At 48.3% G+C, this 24,864-nt stretch overlaps 1 protein-coding gene across 4 annotated transcripts in view; it reads right to left on the reverse strand.

The window, feature by feature from the left end:
- Positions 1-24,864, reverse strand: part of CCDC120 (coiled-coil domain containing 120) — a 35,517-nt gene that overhangs the window by 10,186 nt on the left and 467 nt on the right. For all 4 annotated transcript variants that reach the window (XM_073640336.1, XM_073640333.1, XM_073640334.1 and 1 more), the window contains exons 2-5: positions 8,260-8,297; positions 3,486-3,558; positions 1,247-1,380; positions 600-716 (exon numbers count right to left, since the gene is read on the reverse strand). In XM_073640336.1, the coding sequence (XP_073496437.1) occupies positions 600-716; positions 1,247-1,380; positions 3,486-3,522 (288 nt within the window). In that variant the 5' untranslated portion in view covers positions 3,523-3,558; positions 8,260-8,297. The remainder of the gene's footprint in view (positions 1-599; positions 717-1,246; positions 1,381-3,485; positions 3,559-8,259; positions 8,298-24,864) is intronic.

The following is a 24,864-nucleotide window of genomic DNA, read 5'->3' on the forward strand; positions in this document are numbered from 1 at the left end:
TGCGCAGGAGCGGGATATGTAGCAGACTGGCGCAGACGTCGGAACAGTAACACATGCACAGGAGCAGAATATGTAGCAGACTGGCGCAGACGTCGGAACAGTAACACATGCACAGGAGCAGAATATGTAACAGACTGGCGCAGACGTCGGAACAGTAACACATGCGCAGGAGCGGGATATGTAGCAGACTGGCACTGTGCTTTTCATTAAAGGTTGCCGATTTATTACTTAAGATAAAGTTAAAGGGACATGCAGAAATCCTTCAGCATCCATGACCTATGCACAAGATAAGTGGACTGTAAGATTGCTGGTGGTCAAACCACTGAGACCCCCACCGATCACAACAAAGGAGGTCCCAAAGTCCCCTGTGTGACTGGGAAGGGAGTGATCAAGTGGGACTGCCCTATGTCCATCCCCCATAGCAGTGGTTGTCACACACACTCACTATTGCTCCATTCACAGAGGGAGCGTTAAGCCCTGTTCTTGGGATCCATGGGGGTCTCAGCAGCCAGACCCGCAGCAATCATACATTGATCAATCCTGTGGGTAGGTGATATGTTTTTTATGGGACCACCTCTGAGATGTCTGCATCTTCTCACCTCTGCTCTGGTTACAGTGGCAGCGCTCACTCGAAATGCTCTCTGCTTCCTTGTGACGATCGGGGGTCTCTCGCCATACTCCAGGGGGTACTCCGGGGGGACCTGCCCCGTCAGCTCCTGGATGGAAACAGCAGTGCTGGGTGAGAAGTTAGGACAGGACTGATTAATAACAGTCACAGCGGTGTCAGGGGCAGGTATCACAGTGGTGTCGGGGGCAGGGATCATAGCCACGCCGTGTCAGGCCGTACAGTCACCGATATCTGACGTGCATTTACAAGGCTTGTAAACTGCTCCAAGTCTATCTTATCTCCAAATGCTGGAAAAGTGAGCGCTCTGTTGTTCTCTGTTATCACCCATTTCAAGAGCATTCGTGACATATAGGAAGTCTGGAAAAAATCTCATCCCCCGACCCCATGATCCCTACGTTGTCTCACTGATATCCAGCGGTGGCCTTTCCATATGTTATGTGCACACACAACAGCTACCGGACCCAAAAGAGACGACCGCACATGACTGCCAAGTGTCATCACCTCCCCGTGTGGTGGAGAGTGGGAGTTGTCTTTTTAATTTTTTATCTATTTTTTTTCTTCTTTTACGCACATGCAAGTACTGGAGCCATTACTTAGAGGGGCAGCCCCCGTACTCACCGCCTCCTGCAGGCACAGCCTCCGCAGCTCATGGACCTTCTGACGTAGCGACTCCTGGAGATCTCGCTGCTTCTCTCCGAGGTCAGAGATCAGTTGGGCTCTCTGCTTAGAGGAGGCGTCAAACAGGGCCCCACCTGTAGAGAACAACTACACATCAGTGTCTCCCACAATATCCCTCCATAACTACAATTCCATCATTAAAACCACCAAACCATTCATTAATAATATTGCCATGTAGTACACAGTGGTGCAATATAGTGCCCAAATAACGGGGTCCTCAAGTCTACGTGAATTCAGCAAAGGAACGTTCTTGAGCGAGAGAGGTAAGCAAATAATACCGCTATAGAGTAACCCAATAAAAGGCATAATATGGTGCACTACACAGCACATTAATGATGCTGCCTAGTAGTCCTCAACTGGTGCTATACTGTGCCCATTTACCTAGGTTCTAGGCAAGTCTCAAGCAATAATCAATGTTTCTGAAGGAGTTCTTCCTGCAGTAAGGACATAATATCGCCACAGAGTGCGCCAATAATATCATCATATGGTGCCCATATAGCACCACACAGTGCACTAATATGATCACCTACTAGTCCAAAAAAAGCTGCTGCAGTGTGCCTTATTGTCTATGCAAGTCTCAAGAAATAATGAAATCATCAAGGCTTCTGAAGGAACGGTGGCCTGCAGTAAGCAAACAATACTGCCATAGAGTGCCCCAATAATAGTATCATATGGTACCTTAATAATCCCACCTACTACTCCACAAAAACTGCTACAGTGTGCTTTATTATCTATGCAAGTCTCAGCTATAATCAATTATGTATTTTTCTCTAAGTAGTGGTGCCATGTAGTATGCAAACAATACCGCCATATTTACCCAAAAACAGTACCACATAGTGCCCCAAACATCTGTACAGTGTGAAAGTAATCAAAATAATACTGCCATGTAGTGCCCATTTAGGAGCGCCATACAGCGCAGCATATACCACAATACACTGCCCTAATAATACCGTCTATAAGTCCCCAAACAGCACTATCCGGCATGTGAGTAACTGGGTTCTCGTGTCGGTGTTGATTTGGTGGGGATTAGTTATGGATCTTCCTATAGGAGTGTATACAAGCAGTACGTAGATCATACCATACAGCATATACACCAAATACCACCATACTGTGCATGATAATACTGCTATGCAGTCTACAAATTACAGAACTATACACTGACCAAGTAACTGTGCCTTACTATGCTCATACACCACCATACAGGGCACTAACACTGCCTAGTAGCCCCCCAAATACCGGTGCTATACAGTGATCAAGTAATAGTGCCATAGAGTGGCCATGTTCCACCATACAGTGCACAAATGCTGCTTAGCAGTCACCTAATACCTGTCCTATATAGTGACAGTGTCAGAGCCATACAGCGCAGCTGTAACACGTCCAAATACCTGTACCATATAGTGATCAGGTAACAGTGCCCATATACCACCATATAGTGCACTAATATTACCAGCTAGTAGCCCCCAAATACCAGTACTATACAGTGACCGGGCAAAGACCCTCTGATACTGGTGGGCTCAGCCAACAGTAATGTATATGGGGGCCTCCTGACGCTCCCCCAACAGATGATGTGGGGGATATAAGGATCGGCAGCCATCTACTATGTATGGGGGGGACTTACCAGTGCTCAATTATCTGGCATCTCCAGTCTATGCAGATTCAGGGGGCAGGTATAATTCTTCCTGTGTGGGCAGTGTAGCCCACCCCCTCCCCTGGAGGGTGCTGGCCCAGTGGCATCTGTCCCTCCATACACATGACCCTGCCCACCCCCATAATACAACTGTGTGCGGAGCTGTAATCACACTGTGCTAATGTCTCCAAGTGCAGATGAGACGGAACTACAGCCGAGCAGCACCGTATACCTTCAGTGTCGGGACCAGGAGGCGTATATAGCTCCATGTAGACGACAGAGAATCTGGGGTATGCCGACTTTAGGGGGGTAAGAGTATATACTACATCCCTGTAGTGAAATCTCTAGGGGCACTACATTGTGGGGGCACTACACTGTGTCAGTGATGCCCGGGACCCACATTCCCTCCACTTCAGTCGCTGCCATATATCAAAACTTTGTCTAGTGGCCGATTCACGATACTAAATGTGGGTCTGCTGGCCCCCTGCACTTTAGCTCAATGGCCTGTTCAGCCAAGCAGGTGTCCAGAGATGTAACTATATAGTATTTTACCTGACGTGGAGATGCCGCAGGGACCCTTCACCTCCATGTTGGCTCCGCAGCTCCTACCAGAGTTGAGGGAAGCCTGTGGAGATAAGGGGACACCAAGCACACGATCAACGGCACAAGTCATCACACTGCACTCTGCAATAGACCCCCGGAGACCCCCCGCCCCACACCGTGCTCTCCAGTGTAGGCATCAATGAAGGGGCTTCTGCCATGTCAATAAGGCCGATATGAATGCAAAAGGGAAAAGAAAGGAGATCAATGGGGGGGGGGGGGGAGGGAGGAAAAGTTTAGCCCCCACACCAATAAACTTCAGGAAGGTCCCGTCCTCCCCCCTCCCTGCAGCGGACACCAAATGCCAGGAGCTAAAAAGACCAACTCCAAGGACATCTGCTGTACAGATAACGGCGGTGGGCACCGGCCAGACTCACTGAAAGGTGGGGGATTATTTTTACAAATCCAACAAATGCAAGATTTGCTCCTATATCAAATTCACCTTTCATATTTTTTCTTAAAAGCTGCACATAGACAAAGAATGTCCGCCGGTCTTCACCTGTACACTATATCAGCAATGGAGTATAACGTCGGCAGTGTGCACTACAGCTCTCAGCATGCTCTGCGCCACCAACTGTCCTACACAGGCCCTACAGAGCACCGCTATGCCCCCCCCCGCCCCGAAACTGGGACTCCGCTTAGATGCCAGGAACATTCTGCTGTAAATCTCCAGGACTGAAGTGACTAAAGGGGAGGTCAGCACAGAAATGGGGGCTATGATGAGGGCCACATTGGGCGCCACTCAGCTTTCTGCATGTCAGATGCAATTTCTCCCCAGATCTTGTACGGCGCCCTCCACCGTGCATGAAAGCTTGGTGCCGTCTCCCTGTCGGTAACAAGTCAGACATGACCAGGACTGTGCGGCAGAAGGGTCCATCTAGACGCGACACACTTCACATTACAAGGTCGGCAGCCAAATGTCTCAGAAGATTGTAACCCCTTACAGTCAATGCAGAACTTGTTTCCACGTTGCAGGAGGCTCTCAATGAACAGATAGTGCTGCAGTGCATTAAGAGATCAATATTTGCCAATTAACCAGTTGGTACGTGCAGGGCTGGCATCGGAAGCAAACAACCCAGGCAAATACCCTGAAAAGCAGGTGGCGTGAAGACCCTTTACAGGAAAAAAAAAACAAAAAAAACAGTAAAGGGGGAAACAGCACTAGGTTACCGTCATTCTCAGGATCGGAGGAGGTCCCAGATGTCAGATCTCCATGCAGAACTAGGTCACCCTCATTCTCTGGATCAGAGGGGGTCCCAGAGGTCGGATCTCCATGCAGCACTAGGTCACCCTCATTCTCCAGATCGGAGGGAGTCCCAGAGGTCAGATCTCCATGCAGAACTAGGTCACCCTCATTCTCAGGATCAGAGGGGGTCCCAGAGGTCGGATCTCCATGCAGCACTAGGTCACCCTCATTCACAGGATCGGAGGGGGTCCCAGAGGTCGGATCTCCATGCAGAACTAGATCACCCTCATTCTCAGGATCGGAGGGGGTCCCAGAGGTCGGATCTGCATGCAGAACCAGGTCACCCTCATTCACAGGATCGGAGGGAGTCCCAGAGGTCAGATCTCCATGCAGCACTAGGTCACCCTCATTCTCAGGATCGGAGGGGGTCCCAGAGGTCGGATCTCCATGCAGCACTAGGTCACCCTCATTCTCAGGATCAGAGGGGGTCCCAGAGGTCAGATCTCCATGCAGAACTAGGTCACCCTCATTCTCAGGATCAGAGGGGGTCCCAGAGGTCAGATCTCCATGCAGCACTAGGTCACCCTTATTCTCCGGATCGGAGGGAGTCCCAGAGGTCAGATCTCCATGCAGAACTAGGTCACCCTCATTCTCAGGATCGGAGGGGGTCCCAGAGGTCAGATCTCCATGCAGCACTAGGTCACCCTCATTCTCAGGATCGGAGGGAGTCCCAGAGGTCAGATCTCCATGCAGAACTAGGTCACCCTCATTCTCAGGATCAGAGGGGGTCCCAGAGGTCAGATCTCCATGCAGAACTAGGTCACCCTCATTCTCAGGATCGGAGGGGGTCCCAGAGGTCAGATCTCCATGCAGCACTAGGTCACCCTCATTCTCAGGATCGGAGGGAGTCCCAGAGGTCAGATCTCCATGCAGCACTAGGTCACCCTCATTCTCAGGATCAGAGGGGGTCCCAGAGGTCAGATCTCCATGCAGAACTAGGTCACCCTCATTCTCAGGATCAGAGGGGGTCCCAGAGGTCAGATCTCCATGCAGCACTAGGTCACCCTTATTCTCCGGATCGGAGGGAGTCCCAGAGGTCAGATCTCCATGCAGAACTAGGTCACCCTCATTCTCAGGATCGGAGGGGGTCCCAGAGGTCAGATCTCCATGCAGCACTAGGTCACCCTCATTCTCAGGATCGGAGGGAGTCCCAGAGGTCAGATCTCCATGCAGAACTAGGTCACCCTCATTCTCAGGATCAGAGGGGGTCCCAGAGGTCAGATCTCCATGCAGCACTAGGTCACCCTTATTCTCCGGATCGGAGGGAGTCCCAGAGGTCAGATCTCCATGCAGAACTAGGTCACCCTCATTCTCAGGATCGGAGGGAGTCCCAGAGGTCGGATCTCCATGCAGAACCAGGTCACCCTCATTCACAGGATCGGAGGGAGTCCCAGAGGTCAGATCTCCATGCAGCACTAGGTCACCCTCATTCTCAGGATCGGAGGGGGTCCCAGAGGTCGGATCTCCATGCAGCACTAGGTCACCCTCATTCTCAGGATCAGAGGGGGTCCCAGAGGTCAGATCTCCATGCAGAACTAGGTCACCCTCATTCTCAGGATCAGAGGGGGTCCCAGAGGTCAGATCTCCATGCAGCACTAGGTCACCCTTATTCTCCGGATCGGAGGGAGTCCCAGAGGTCAGATCTCCATGCAGCACTAGGTCACCCTCATTCTCAGGATCGGAGGGGGTCCCAGAGGTCAGATCTCCATGCAGCACTAGGTCACCCTCATTCTCAGGATCGGAGGGAGTCCCAGAGGTCAGATCTCCATGCAGAACTAGGTCACCCTCATTCTCAGGATCAGAGGGGGTCCCAGAGGTCAGATCTCCATGCAGCACTAGGTCACCCTTATTCTCCGGATCGGAGGGAGTCCCAGAGGTCAGATCTCCATGCAGAACTAGGTCACCCTCATTCTCAGGATCGGAGGGAGTCCCAGAGGTCGGATCTCCATGCAGCACTAGGTCACCCTCATTCTCTGGATCAGAGGGGGTCCCAGAGGTCGGATCTCCATGCAGCACTAGGTCACCCTCATTCTCAGGATCGGAGGGAGTCCCAGAGGTCAGATCTCCATGCAGCACTAGGTCACCCTCATTCTCAGGATCGGAGGGAGTCCCAGAGGTCGGATCTGCATGCAGCGACACATCACTTTTATTCTGAGGATCAGAGGGGATCCACTCCAGCCTTCCCCTTTACTTTTTCCTGTGTGTCAGGGTAGTCCTGTCCATGCATCAAGAAGCTCTGGATGAACAGTGCTGGCATGCATTTAGTTACCAGTAACACAAGTCCATGCAGTGCACTGTGGGTGTGGGCCTGTGCCTGTTTAGGGGACAAGGATAGCCCCCTTCCCCTCTTGCCTTTGATCCTACAGGCACCTCTCTTTCAAATGAACCACCATAAGGGAAAGGGTTGGATGGAGCTTTACCTACATGTTGGGGTGTAAAGCAGCCAAGTTTTCATACGCCTCTACTAGAAGACACACTGTCAATAGCCAATGAACCAGGGCTGGACCAAGAAATCCTGGCAAATGCCCGCTGGGAATCTTGGTATATAGTTATAATGCTACAGTGACCCCCGATTTACCTGGATCCAGTCCTGGGTACATGACTCTCTTGGCAAACCCTACCCTGCCCCTTGTGCCATGCCGCTTCCTCGCCTGGCCAGTTGGGCCACTCTGCCAAAGGTTACAGCTGAATCACGGAGGGATCAGGCTTCCGTCACTTCTGCAAATAAATCTGTCATCCTGTGTAACAAGCCGGGGATTGTTCCAGAATGCAGCGTCACTCGGGATCACCGTGTCCTAAGCCTCTGATCTCACGCAGCAAACACCTCCCGATCCCCGCGATCTGTCACTCATTAACACAATGCATGCCATTGTCCACGCCTCGCTGGTATCTGCAGAATTCACCATCCTCACATTACAATACAAATATTTTTATGACCCCGCTACCCTCTCCCGTCAGGACTACTGTAACCCCAAAGACGAATACCCTCCAGTCCTACTTTTCTGAAAACTTTATAAAACTTTTATCCAGACTATTTTTAGTGATTTCTGGGATCTTGGGAAAGCTGGGTAACACTACAGCCGCCATTATAACTCCCAACCTCCCACGCGCTGTACAGGGGACTGCTGCCAGTCACCTGAATGGAGATGTACAGCAGATGGCCAGGCAAGGATGAATACTGAAGGGGGCACAACACTGCAGCCTTTCATCCTCTGGATCAGTGGGAGTCCCAGAGATCAGACCTCTACGGATAAGAAATAGAAATATCTATTAAGAGTGATGACTAGCTGTTAGCTTCCTAACAGATTATATCACGACAAGAGAGGACCACTTCTGATTTTGGGAGTATGGGGGAGGAATGTGTAGGGAGACCTCCACGTATACAATATATCTGGTCCTGTTCTGCCAAAAGGTGTCTGACGCCACTTATCCCTCCCTCCCCATACGGCAGTAAGCTTGCACGGAGCGCCCTTTTCTTACCGTGTGCGATCCAGCAGACGGCCATTCACCTCCCGAGTCTGAAAACAGAAAACACAAATAAAAGCGGGCACATAATACTGCTGTTGGGTATATAGCAGAGCCGAGCGTGCCAACCTAGCAGAGCCAAGCATTGTAATGCCAGGAGGAATTTCTGTAAATTATCCAAAGTCTCGTCCTGTCTAGGAGAACTATTATAACACAATGACAAGCTCAGCTCTGCTACATCTGTGGGTATATATTACATATTAGTAAAGTCATTTATTATTCCATTCAACTTCTTCATAGTTATGTTGGTCCGAGGAAAAGCAGAGCCAATATGGAGTTGGCACAAGGGGTGCCAAGGGTGTAGGTGAAGAAGGGCCAGTCTCCCCTATCCTAGCGCCATATGGGGGGGTACGCTTGGCTATTTATGGACTTCTCTGCTGGGTGTAGTAGTTCACCCTCTGGGTTAGATTGGGATGTCACATGCTGTGCCCGGCATATCTGCAGGACAGGTGACATGCGGTGATTCACCAGGGCAGGACTCCGCAGGGGGCACAAACAGTACAAGTAACAGGAGCATGGCTGGCAGTGTCCACTGCGCTGATGTCATCGGTGCGGCAATTATAAGCCTATAATAGTCACCCTCCCCGCCTGGGACACACCTAGCCGCACACCGCCAGACCTCGAGAGGAGATGCTGCCCTCCCTGTGACCGCAGGTGCAGTAGAGTTTATTGCAGCCATTTCTATAGGGATAGATTAGGGCACGGGGTGGCAGCAGGGCTCACAGGTACGGGGTTAGTTACTCTTAAGGTGAACGCCCAGACTATTTTGGACAGGACAAGTCCTCCACCTTATTCTTGGCCTCGGCGCCCAGCGCTAGGACGGGAGGATTACATCATGTGATAATTTTAGATCTACGTTATATAACAACTCTTTGATAATCTGTTGCGACATTCAATGTCCAGATATTTCCCAATCGGTTCCTGGAAAAGCTGGGTGACATCCAATATGGCTGACACTACAGCGCCAGGGCGCCATCCCAAAAAGTTGTGCAAGGGTGAAAATCCCCCGCCTTCTCAGAACCAGGAAAAAAAAAAAAAAAAAACCTACGGCCCCTTAAGTGCCAGTTGGGTCAGTGCCCATTGGAAGTAGGACCCGGGCACCCGGCCTGGAGATCAGGCAGCGACGCCAGGTGATAGATCACGTAGAGCTTGTGTCACTGTCAGCACCGCACCCCTGGCCGTACAGGTAATGATGACATCATCAGGCCGCCTGTCAGGATGACATGATCACCTGCTCCCAGGGCCGGTAACCCAACACGTCACCCGGGAATGCTGCACCCGCTGCTGCCAGTGATCTATAGAGGCGCCCCCGAGGCTTATGGCCTACGACGTTACATGATGAGGGGCGTAGTGCTGTATCGCATAACATAGGCTTAGATACACAGCTCAGGGTAAGATTAGATACAGAGGCTCAGCCTACAGTATCATACAAGACACGACTGGATACTGCATCTGAATGTGGAAACAACTGCACAAAAATAGGCTGAGATACACCAGCTCGACAGAGAGCAGCACATGATAGGCTTAGATACACCAGGGCAAATATACAGGCTGACACCGTGATTCAGCAAACCGTATCACACATGACAAGCTTAGATGTACTGTCTGCTGAGCTGCTGTCACAACAAAAGCTTAGATACAGCATCACATATGACGAGCTTAGATACAGTGACTGAGCAGATAGTATCCCAAATGACAAGCTTAGATACACTAGGTCAGCACACAGTATCACACATTATAGACTCGCATACTGCATCTCAGCAGACAGTATCACACATTATAGACTCGGATACGGCGGCTCAGCTAACAGTATCACACCTTATAGACTCGGATACGGCACCTCAGCAGACAGTATCACACATTATAGACTCGCATACTGCATCTCAGCAGACAGTATCACACATTATAGACTCGGATACGGCACCTCAGCTGACAGTATCACACATTATAGACTCGGATACGGCACCTCAGCAGACAGTATCACACATTATAGACTCGGATACGGCACCTCAGCAGACAGTATCACACATTATAGACTCGGATACGGCACCTCAGCAGACAGTATCACACATTATAGACTCGGATACGGCACCTCAGCTGACAGTATCACACATTATAGACTCGCATACGGCACCTCAGCAGACAGTATCACACATTATAGACTCGGATACGGCACCTCAGCAGACAGTATCACACCTTATAGACTCGGATACGGCACCTCAGCAGACAGTATCACACATTATAGACTCGGATACGGCGGCTCAGCAGACAGTATCACACATTATAGACTCGGATACGGCGGCTCAGCTAACAGTATCACACCTTATAGACTCGGATACGGCACCTCAGCTGACAGTATCACACATTATAGACTCGCATACTGCATCTCAGCAGACAGTATCACACATTATAGACTCGCATACGGCACCTCAGCAGACAGTATCACACATTATAGACTCGGATACGGCACCTCAGCAGACAGTATCACACCTTATAGACTCGGATACGGCGGCTCAGCTAACAGTATCACACCTTATAGACTCGGATACGGCACCTCAGCTGACAGTATCACACATTATAGACTCGCATACTGCATCTCAGCAGACAGTATCACACATTATAGACTCGGATACGGCACCTCAGCAGACAGTATCACACATTATAGACTCGGATACGGCACCTCAGCAGACAGTATCACACATTATAGACTCGCATACTGCATCTCAGCAGACAGTATCACACATTATAGACTCGGATACGGCACCTCAGCAGACAGTATCACACATTATAGACTCGGATACGGCGGCTCAGCTAACAGTATCACACCTTATAGACTCGGATACGGCACCTCAGCAGACAGTATCACACATTATAGACTCGCATACTGCATCTCAGCAGACAGTATCACACATTATAGACTCGGATACGGCACCTCAGCTGACAGTATCACACATTATAGACTCGGATACGGCACCTCAGCTGACAGTATCACACATTATAGACTCGCATACGGCACCTCAGCAGACAGTATCACACCTTATAGACTCGGATACGGCACCTCAGCAGACAGTATCACACATTATAGACTCGGATACGGCGGCTCAGCAGACAGTATCACACCTTATAGACTCGGATACGGCACCTCAGCAGACAGTATCACACATTATAGACTCGGATACGGCGGCTCAGCAGACAGTATCACACATTATAGACTCGGATACGGCGGCTCAGCTGACAGTATCACACATTATAGACTCGGATACGGCACCTCAGCTGACAGTATCACACATTATAGACTCGCATACGGCACCTCAGCAGACAGTATCACACATTATAGACTCGGATACGGCACCTCAGCAGACAGTATCACACATTATAGACTCGGATACGGCACCTCAGCAGACAGTATCACACATTATAGACTCGGATACGGCACCTCAGCAGACAGTATCACACATTATAGACTCGGATACGGCACCTCAGCAGACAGTATCACACATTATAGACTCTGATACGGCACCTCAGCAGACAGTATCACACATTATAGACTCGGATACGGCACCTCAGCAGACAGTATCACACATTATAGACTCGCATACTGCATCTCAGCAGACAGTATCACACATTATAGACTCGCATACGGCACCTCAGCAGACAGTATCACACATTATAGACTCGGATACGGCACCTCAGCAGACAGTATCACACATTATAGACTCGCATACTGCATCTCAGCAGACAGTATCACATTATAGACTCGGATACGGCACCTCAGCTGACAGTATCACACATTATAGACTCGGATACGGCACCTCAGCAGACAGTATCACACCTTATAGACTCGGATACGGCGGCTCAGCTAACAGTATCACACCTTATAGACTCGCATACTGCATCTCAGCAGACAGTATCACATTATAGACTCGGATACGGCACCTCAGCTGACAGTATCACACATTATAGACTCGGATACGGCACCTCAGCAGACAGTATCACACATTATAGACTCGGATACGGCACCTCAGCAGACAGTATCACACATTATAGACTCGGATACTGCATCTCAGCAGACAGTATCACACATTATAGACTCGGATACTGCATCTCAGCTAACAGTATCACAAATAACCAGCTAATATACACAGATTGGCAGAGAGTATCACATAAAAGGCTTAGATACAAGGTTCAGCAGACTATCACACATTACAGGATTAGATACACCAGTAAGACGGCCCAGTACTCCCATTTGTCCCAGCAGGAAGTGTCGGTGAGTCCGCACACCCCTTAGTCACTAGCAATGAGTAGAGAAGCAGCAGTACACCCGGTGGGCGAGGACATGCCGGGGGTGACTCAGTGAGGGGCCCTACTCCCAGCCACAGTCCTCTGCAGGCTTCCTGCGTACACCGCCACTTCATGTTCAGGCCTGGAGTTCTCCCCAGCCCCAGGGGTAGCCATAGCGGATCACAATAAAGGCCCCGTCACACTAAGCGACGAGACAACGATCCCGACAACGATGCGACCTGTCAGGGATCGTTGCTGCGTCACTATGTGGTCGCTGGCGAGATGTCAAACAGTCAGATCTTCCCAACGACGCAGCAACGATGCGGCGACCCGTAACGATCTGTATAACGATGCACGCCTATGTGTTTGTGTCCGAGTCGTCAACGAGGTCGTTGGTAAGGTGTCATACACCGATGCATGCTACCCAGCGGGGCCTCAACGATCAAAGAAATGTCCAGACCATCCCAACACGACCAGCGATCTCACAGCAGGGGCCTGGTCGCTGCTACGTGTCAAACGTAACGAGATCGCTACTGAGGTCGCTGTTGCATCACAAAACTTGTTACTCAGCAGTGATCTCGCTTAGTGTGACTGGGGGCTTAACATAGTGGTCCTACACCGGCGCTTGCTGTTACCTCCACTCCTGAGATAAGCAGCCTCCGATAGTCGATCATCCCCATATTCAGCCAGCAGCTGTCTGACACCTGCAGCGGCCATTAGTCACAGAGACCGTGAGGGCTCCGGTGTCAGGAGCAGCTGCGTCACGTCACTTTATTGCTTTATACCCTCATATTACATCGGTGTCGTAACCGTACAATTATTATAATCAGAGCTTCCTTTTTTATTACGGCTCCTAAAAATTACAAATGGGTTCGTAAATTGAAGAGGGAAAAAAAAAAACAAAAAAAAAAAAAAACCAGGACATTAAAGGGACACTCCGGATATAATATATACACTAACATCTAGCAAAGGCTCCGCGGGGGCAGGGCTTCCGAGAATTCCAGTACTGTCAATAGTACAATTGTCTAAGGTGCTCATGTTAAGCAACCAGAGCTCAGCTTTCATTTCTTAGCTCTAGAATCATTAAAGCGGAGCCAAGATCCAGTTTCCATAGATAAACAGGCCTTAAAACTGACCTGTGTAAAATCACTTTAAGGGGGCACTAATCCTACATTCAGCACATTGGGCATCATTCACACCCGAGTATGGTGTGATCATGGGGGCAGGGAATTCCATGACGTCCTGTCAGAACAGTCAGCCTCAGCCAAACCTTAATGGATGGTAACGGAATAACGGACTGTACTGTCTTTAGCGTTCCTCATGGTTATTCTAATTTTCATAAATGGGTATTGTCGGATAGTACTTTTGCAATTTACTGCTTGTTAAAATTTGTAGGCATTCTTGAAATATTAATACTTGTTTACAGCTCGTTGCCTTGGAGACCGACCACCGCTGCTAGACAGCAGAACATGCACAGTGCTGACACGCTCTTTTCTATTGAGCACAGATTTGAAGCTGGCCAAGATCGCTGGAGAGCGGTTACCTCCTAAAACTGGCCAGCACTTATAAAAGATAGGCAGCTGAGGTGGACGGTCTCCGAGGCAACAAGTTACAAACAAAAGTGTTAATATCTCCAAAACGACTACAAATTTTAATAAGCAGTAAATTGCAAAAGTGACGGTTCTTACAAGCACTATCCGACAATACCCATTTATCAGAATAGGAAATAATCCTATAAGGGGCTTTTTAATTAGGAGGCATCATACAGGTAATTCACTTCCACTGATTTCAATGGACAAAACCTGCCCTACCGGCGCCGCGGGCCACCATGGGGCCTGTTGATGACACTGTCTTAATTACTTGTGGAGTATTCTATAAGCCGGCAAAGAAAAACAGTCGCACCTCCGATACTATTTACCTCTGATCATAAGACCCGACTAAATAGGAGCAGAATGCAATCTCATAGTGTCACCACATAACTAGGCAAACCTGCCTGTCAGGTGTTTGGAAAAGCCAGGTACCAACCAATTGTGCCAGCTGTGAAGGTCAAGTTTATGGCTACCACTCGGCTTCCCCAGATTCCACCAATATGGCTGACATTTCATCTCTAATTGTATAATACCCCTTTGGTAAAGCACACCTTCATGTCTCCAGTAAGTGTCACCAAGCAGGTCAGGATCGTCCAAGATCTCTCTGACCGATTTCTGTACACTACACCAAATTTTTAGTTTACACTCTTGACATTTTTTTTTTTTTTTTTTTTTTTTAAAAGGGGACATTCACCTTTCCAGACCCTAATCCACTACCCTAGTGTTATACATCATCTGTAACAAAGTCTCCATCCGAAATGTCTCCTGCAGCATAAAGGAAGAGGGGGATTATATTATAAAGTAGTGTGTAAGAGTCATGTGGGCGGGTCTGTTCCACCAGAGTCCCGCAGTGCCAGACCCCTCCTGTCCGGGTACATCTATACAAGCCAGCAACATCCAGTCCATGCGCAGGCAATCTGTGTGTACGGCCCCATCTGTGCAGTGCACATGCGCTGGATACCACTGGGCTATCCCGGTCTATAAGCCACCACTGCATGAGGAAATCAGGACCGCCCACCTGACTCTTCTCAGGCAGGAAGTACAACTTTATTCAACTTTCAGAGAGTGCCATCTTAACCCATTACAGTTGTGTAAACCCTATGGTGGCATTTTAAAGTGCTTAATATACTTGATGACATGGTCCCTTTAAGGAGCTGCCAGGACTGGGACCCCCAAGGTGCGTCTTTGGGGAGCACGATGAGAACGCGTCTGTCGACGGCAGTTCACAGCCCGAGGATGAGATATGTGCAGTCATCTAAATATATACAAACGGATTTTCAATCAGGTCCCCGGGGGGGCAGATCTTGGCCCCAGAAACGACGAATTCAGAAGCCCCGCCCAGTGGAACAAGTATTAAAAGGACTATATTCCCCTTAAAAAAAAAAAAAAATTTTAGACATGACTTTTTTTTGTTTTGGCCTTGAATTATGCAAAGGCGGTGTAGTCTGCAGAGACCAGTCCTACATGACAGATTTTCAAAGTGCACTTCCCCTTTAATAACCATCATCATCACTCTGAAACAGGGCGACTGTTGCTAGAACTTGTTCCTCGCACTTTAGGCTAAGACTTTCATGTGTGACTTCATCGCTCTGGAGTGTTACAGAACATGCCACAATCCGTCCGGGCCACAACGTGGCCTCTGCTGACATAATCCCACAGCGGTAATCCTCAACCTCAAGACGCCGCCGTCTCCAGCCTCTACGCTCAGGACCTTTTCCCACAGTCGATAGTTGCCACAGGGCGTCTGTGTGGTGTCTACAAGTGCACACTGCGCCAGACAGCAATGACCGAAACATTCCTTAAAGAGGTGGTCCCTACAGACGTCAGAGGCGGCCCCCTATTTAGAACCCTTCTCAATGAGCCAAAACTGTCAGAAAATTTGTTCAAGTAGCTTTCCTTCTGGAGATTACATGGACGGCTGTCTCAGGAGACAACCGCAAAACGACACACTGGGGCAGATCAACAATGTCTTACAGGAAATAAAAAAGGTTACCCATAGCAACCAATCACAGCTCAGCTTTCATTTTACCAGAGCCGTTTATTAAATGAAAGCTGAGCCCTGATTGGTTGCTATGCAGACCTAACACAAGGCCCCAAAAAGGTGCAGCAGGGGACAATAAGCCTCTACTTGGCGGTTTTAATAAGTGCTCCCTGCTTTGAATAAAACTTGACAATCGACTGCTATGAGGCCCATTGCCGAGCTGCGCGGTCCCCAGCTTGGTATCTGCCCACTTCTCAGTAGTTTCGCCATATAGTTGTGGCAGAATTCAGGGGCATTAGTAGAGAGCAGGCTCATGTGCTGAGCCAGCTACATACTTGGCAGGTGCAGCCTGTGTTTCACAGCAGGAACCTGCCGGTAACTGCTGTCTAATCCGTTAAGACGCAATGGTAAGCAGTGACCATGGCATCTACGCGGCTAGACAAGGTTGCCCCTCCCCCCCCTCCAATGGGTTGTTTAATGGCAGCTGGGGCCTAATTTGGACCTTTGCAACGTACTCCCTGTGTAGCTGCGTACAGCTACCACTGCCACCATGTGAGGTACTGTTAGCACCCACTATTTTAACTCTTTAGAGAATTACTGCAATGAGGCCATTTAAAAGGCCAGTTCTGCTAATGGCATCAAAAACCTGCACAGCTCTGACCTATCGAGAGGGCATCGGCCAAACCCACAGGTCCGTCTACAGTCTGCGCAGAGCGCTTAATTTCAGCGATCGGAGGAGGATTTTGCGCCTGGACCCCCACCCAGAAAAAGATTAAATGAAAGTCTAAGGTGGAAATATGGCCACCAGGCTCTGGGTAGCCATATTGGTTGTGCCTGGAGTCGGACATTATCACATGCTGACCACGTAATCCTTTATAAAACCCAAAAGGACTGAAGGAGCGAGTTCTCTAGGGTCGGTACACCCTGAACCTGCCCTGATCACATTCTCTTGTCACCCGCACCTCACGTCTCCACCTAAAATGCCGGAGACTGGAATTAGCAGCAGAAGGGACGACAATTATTTTTATTAGTAAAATTACTTCCTGTTCATAAAATACCAGCCGAGATTCCCGCAAGTAGGGGACACCGCAGCCTCGGGACCCCCAGCTCTGTGCCCCCTAACTGACAGAAAACCTGTGTGATACTGGTCCAGGGCACGTCCGCCACTCAGGGGCCGGGAAAAGCTAAGTAACAACCACCATGGGAGCGCACTGGCGGCCATATTAGTTGTGTGACTCACAGTCTGACCCGCTCCCCAGCAAGAAGCATGACAGACGCGTATGGGAAGAGTGAAGACTCCCATATGTTGTGCCATCCCGAGCACGGAAACAAGAGGAAACATTCTGTCAGCAGCCAGACGACACAGTGCTGCGTACCGATGGCGGAGGTGTCGCCTTCCCACAGCACAGAGGCAGCCATACAATATGTGTATACATGCCGCACCACTCACATGGGTGATGGCGAGAGTCATCACCATACTCCCCGGGCAACCCCTCGCACAGCACAGACGGGTCATTCCCCTATATAGGAGCACGAGCAAACACCAACATGCCCGACAACCCTGGTCTGTGCCAGATATCTGACCCCCGCAAAGATTCATATAGCGCATTGGAGTGTACACACACACACACACACATAGTACAGGTGTACACGCAAATATATTTAATATTATATATATATATATATATTATAATATATAGTTAGTATACACACATATAGGACAGGTATAGACACAGAATATACAGTTCAGGTGGATATTATTATTTATTTTACTGTGTATACACAGTATATAGGATATCAGGGTACCCAAAAATATAGTACAGGTGTATATAGTATGTGGCCTATATACTGTCTATATACACCTGTACTATGTTAGTATGTGGCCTATATACTGTCTAACATAGTACAGGTATATATAGACAGTATATGGGCCACATACTAACATAGTACAGGTGTATATAGACAGTATATGGGCCACATACTAACATAGTACAGGTGTATATAGACAGTATATGGGCCACAACACTAATATAGTACAGGTGTATAGACAGTATAAAGGCTATTGGGGTACACAGATATAGCACAGGTGTATACACAGTATACAAGATATAGAACAGATGTATACACAGAATACATGATAATATGCTTCTGGTTCCGGTCACATAGGCGTTTTACAGAATTATTTTTACAAGAACAACCAAAACTTCCGATAGTGTTAAATATAAAGTCACATGTGAATATAGCCATGGAAACATATTATAATAAAGTGCATCCAACGACATACTAATAGGGAATGTAGGTTGTGAGCCCCAATGGGGACAGCAATGCTGATGCCTGTAAAGCGCTATATAAGTAAAATAAATAAACCGTCCATTACACACACAGTATTAAAGGGCATGACACCCATATACCAGTCCATCACACACACAGTATTACAGGGCATGACACCCATATACCCCTCCATCACACACACACAGTATTACAGGACATGACACCCATATACCAGTCCATCACACACACACAGTATTACAGGGCATGACACCCATATACCAGTCCATCACACACACAGTATTACAGGGCATGACACCCAAATACCCGTCCATCACACACACACAGTATTACAGGACATGACACCGATATACCAGTCCATCACACACACAGTATTACAGGGCATGACACCCATATACCCGTCCATCACACACACACAGTATTACAGGACATGACACCCATATACCAGTCCATCACACACACACAGTATTACAGGGCATGACACCCATATACCAGTCCATCACACACACACACAGTATTACAGTGCATGACACCCATATACCAGTCCATCACACACACACAGTATTACAGGACATGACACCCATATACCAGTCCATCACACACACACAGTATTACAGGGCATGACACCCATATACCAGTCCATCACACACACAGTATTACAGGGCATGACACCCATATACCAGTCCATCACACACACAGTATTACAGGGCATGACACCCATATACCCGTCCATCACACCCATATACCCGTCCATCACACACACACACAGTATTACAGGACATGACACCGATATACCCGTCCATCACACACACAGTATTACAGGGCATGACACCGATATACCCGTCCATCACACACACAGTATTACAGGGCATGACACCGATATACCCCTCCATCACACACAGTATTACAGGGCATGACACCGATATACCAGTCCATCACACACACACAGTATTACAGGACATGACACCGATATACCAGTCCATCACACACACACAGTATTACAGGACATGACACCGATATACCAGTCCATCACACACACACAGTATTACAGGACATGACACCGATATACCAGTCCATCACACACACACAGTATTACAGGGCATGACACCGATATACCAGTCCATCACACACACACACAGTATTACAGGGCATGACACCCATATACCAGTCCATCACACACACACAGTATTACAGGGCATGACACCCATATACCAGTCCATCACACACACACACAGTATTACAGGGCATGACACCCATATACCAGTCCATCACACACACACACAGTATTACAGGGCATGACACCCATATACCAGTCCATCACACACACAGTATTACAGGGCATGACACCCATATACCAGTCCATCACACACACAGTATTACAGGGCATGACACCCATATACCCGTCCATCACACACACACAGTATTACAGGGCATGACACCCATATACCCGTCCAACACACACACACACACACACACACACACACACACACACACACACACACACAGTATTACAGGGCATGACACCCATATACCCGTCCATCACACCCATATACCCGTCCATCACACACACACAGTATTACAGGACATGACACCCATATACCCGTCCATCACACACACACAGTATTACAGGACATGACACCGATATACCAGTCCATCACACACACACAGTATTACAGGACATGACACCGATATACCAGTCCATCACACACACAGTATTACAGGACATGACACCGATATACCAGTCCATCACACACACACAGTATTACAGGACATGACACCGATATACCAGTCCATCACACACACACAGTATTACAGGGCATGACACCCATATACCAGTCCATCACACACACACAGTATTACAGGGCATGACACCCATATACCAGTCCATCACACACACACAGTATTACAGGGCATGACACCCATATACCAGTCCATCACACACACACAGTATTACAGGACATGACACCCATATACCAGTCCATCACACACACACAGTATTACAGGACATGACACCGATATACCAGTCCATCACACACACACAGTATTACAGGACATGACACCCATATACCAGTCCATCACACACACACAGTATTACAGGGCATGACACCCATATACCAGTCCATCACACACACAGTATTACAGGACATGACACCCATATACCCATCCATCACACACACAGTATTACAGGGCATGACACCCATATACCCATCCATCACACACAGTATTACAGGGCATGACACCCATATACCAGTCCATCACACACACACAGTATTACAGGGCATGACACCCATATACCAGTCCATCACACACACACAGTATTACAGGGCATGACACCCATATACCAGTCCATCACACACACACAGTATTACAGGACATGACACCGATATACCCGTCCATCACACACACACAGTATTACAGGACATGACACCCATATACCCGTCCATCACACACACACAGTATTACAGGACATGACACCGATATACCAGTCCATCACACACACACAGTATTACAGGACATGACACCGATATACCAGTCCATCACACACACACAGTATTACAGGACATGACACCGATATACCAGTCCATCACACACACACAGTATTACAGGACATGACACCGATATACCAGTCCATCACACACACACAGTATTACAGGACATGACACCCATATACCAGTCCATCACACACACACAGTATTACAGGGCATGACACCCATATACCAGTCCATCACACACACAGTATTACAGGACATGACACCCATATACCCATCCATCACACACACAGTATTACAGGGCATGACACCCATATACCCATCCATCACACACAGTATTACAGGACATGACACCGATATAGCAGTCCATCACACACACACAGTATTACAGGACATGACACCGATATACCAGTCCATCACACACACACAGTATTACAGGACATGACACCCATATACCAGTCCATCACACACACACAGTATTACAGGACATGACACCCATATACCAGTCCATCACACACACACAGTATTACAGGGCATGACACCCATATACCAGTCCATCACACACACACAGTATTACAGGGCATGACACCCATATACCAGTCCATCACACACACAGTATTACAGGGCATGACACCCATATACCAGTCCATCACACACACACAGTATTACAGGACATGACACCCATATACCAGTCCATCACACACACAGTATTACAGGGCATGACACCCATATACCCGTCCATCACACACACACAGTATTACAGGGCATGACACCCATATACCCGTCCAACACACACACACACACACACACACACACACACACACACAGTATTACAGGGCATGACACCCATATACCCGTCCATCACACCCATATACCCGTCCATCACACCCACACACAGTATTACAGGGCATGACACCGATATACCCGTCCATCACACACACAGTATTACAGGGCATGACACCGATATACCCGTCCATCACACACACAGTATTACAGGGCATGACACCGATATACCCCTCCATCACACACAGTATTACAGGGCATGACACCCATATACCCGTCCATCACACACACACAGTATTACAGGACATGACACCGATATAGCAGTCCATCACACACACACAGTATTACAGGACATGACACCCATATACCAGTCCATCACACACACACAGTATTACAGGGCATGACACCCATATACCAGTCCATCACACACACACAGTATTACAGGGCATGACACCCATATACCAGTCCATCACACACACACACACACACACACACACACACAGTATTACAGGACATGGCACCCATATACCAGTCCATCACACACACACAGTATTACAGGGCATGACACCCATATACCAGTCCATCACACACACACACAGTATTACAGGACATGGCACCAATATACCCGTCCATCACACACACAGTATTACAGGACATGACACCCATATACCCGTCCATCACACACAGTATTACAGGGCATGACACCCATATACCAGTCCATCACACACACAGTATTACAGGACATGACACCCATATACCCATCCATCACACACACAGTATTACAGGGCATGACACCCATATACCCGTCCATCACACACAGTATTACAGGGCATGACACCCATATACCAGTCCATCACACACACAGTATTACAGGACATGACACCCATATACCCATCCATCACACACACAGTATTACAGGGCATGACACCCATATACCAGTCCATCACACACACACAGTATTACAGGACATGACACCCATATACCAGTCCATCACACACACAGTATTACAGGGCATGACACCCATATACCCGTCCATCACACACACACAGTATTACAGGGCATGACACCCATATACCCGTCCAACACACACACAGTATTACAGGGCATGACACCCATATACCCGTCCATCACACCCATATACCCGTCCATCACACCCACACACAGTATTACAGGGCATGACACCGATATACCCGTCCATCACACACACAGTATTACAGGGCATGACACCGATATAGCCGTCCATCACACACACAGTATTACAGGGCATGACACCGATATAGCAGTCCATCACACACACACAGTATTACAGGACATGACACCCATATACCAGTCCATCACACACACACAGTATTACAGGGCATGACACCCATATACCAGTCCATCACACACAGTATTACAGGGCATGACACCCATATACCCGTCCATCACACACAGTATTACAGGGCATGACACCCATATACCAGTCCATCACACACACACAGTATTACAGGGCATGACACCCATATACCAGTCCATCACACACACACACACACACACACACACACACACACACACACACACACACAGTATTACAGGACATGGCACCCATATACCAGTCCATCACACACACACAGTATTACAGGACATGACACCCATATACCAGTCCATCACACACACACAGTATTACAGGGCATGACACCCATATACCCATCCATCACACACACAGTATTACAGGGCATGACACCCATATACCCATCCATCACACACAGTATTACAGGACATGACACCGATATAGCAGTCCATCACACACACACAGTATTACAGGACATGACACCGATATACCAGTCCATCACACACACACAGTATTACAGGACATGACACCCATATACCCATCCATCACACACACACAGTATTACAGGACATGACACCCATATACCCATCCATCACACACAGTATTACAGGGCATGACACCCATATACCCGTCCATCACACACACACAGTATTACAGGACATGACACCCATATACCCGTCCATCACACACACACAGTATTACAGGACATGACACCGATATACCAGTCCATCACACACACACAGTATTACAGGACATGACACCGATATACCAGTCCATCACACACACACAGTATTACAGGACATGACACCGATATACCAGTCCATCACACACACACAGTATTACAGGACATGACACCCATATACCAGTCCATCACACACACACAGTATTACAGGGCATGACACCCATATACCAGTCCATCACACACACAGTATTACAGGACATGACACCCATATACCCATCCATCACACACACAGTATTACAGGGCATGACACCCATATACCCATCCATCACACACAGTATTACAGGACATGACACCGATATAGCAGTCCATCACACACACACAGTATTACAGGACATGACACCGATATACCAGTCCATCACACACACACAGTATTACAGGACATGACACCCATATACCAGTCCATCACACACACACAGTATTACAGGACATGACACCCATATACCAGTCCATCACACACACACAGTATTACAGGGCATGACACCCATATACCAGTCCATCACACACACACAGTATTACAGGGCATGACACCCATATACCAGTCCATCACACACACAGTATTACAGGGCATGACACCCATATACCAGTCCATCACACACACACAGTATTACAGGACATGACACCCATATACCAGTCCATCACACACACACAGTATTACAGGACATGGCACCAATATACCAGTCCATCACACACACAGTATTACAGGACATGACACCCATATACCCATCCATCACACACACACAGTATTACAGGACATGACACCCATATACCCGTCCATCACACACAGTATTACAGGGCATGACACCCATATACCCATCCATCACACACACAGTATTACAGGGCATGACACCCATCACACACAGTATTACAGGGCATGACACCCATATACCCGTCCATCACACACAGTATTACAGGGCATGACACCCATATACCCGTCCATCACACACACACAGTATTACAGGACATGACACCCATATACCAGTCCATCACACACACAGTATTACAGGACATGACACCCATATACCAGTCCATCACACATATACACAGAATTCAATATATACAGTCATCCATAACATGCA

Source organism: Phyllobates terribilis, unplaced genomic scaffold (assembly GCF_046119375.1).
Source record: "Phyllobates terribilis strain yellow unplaced genomic scaffold, ASM4611937v1 Scaffold_7__3_contigs__length_470593459, whole genome shotgun sequence".
In the NCBI taxonomy this organism is placed as follows: Eukaryota; Metazoa; Chordata; class Amphibia; order Anura; family Dendrobatidae; genus Phyllobates; species Phyllobates terribilis.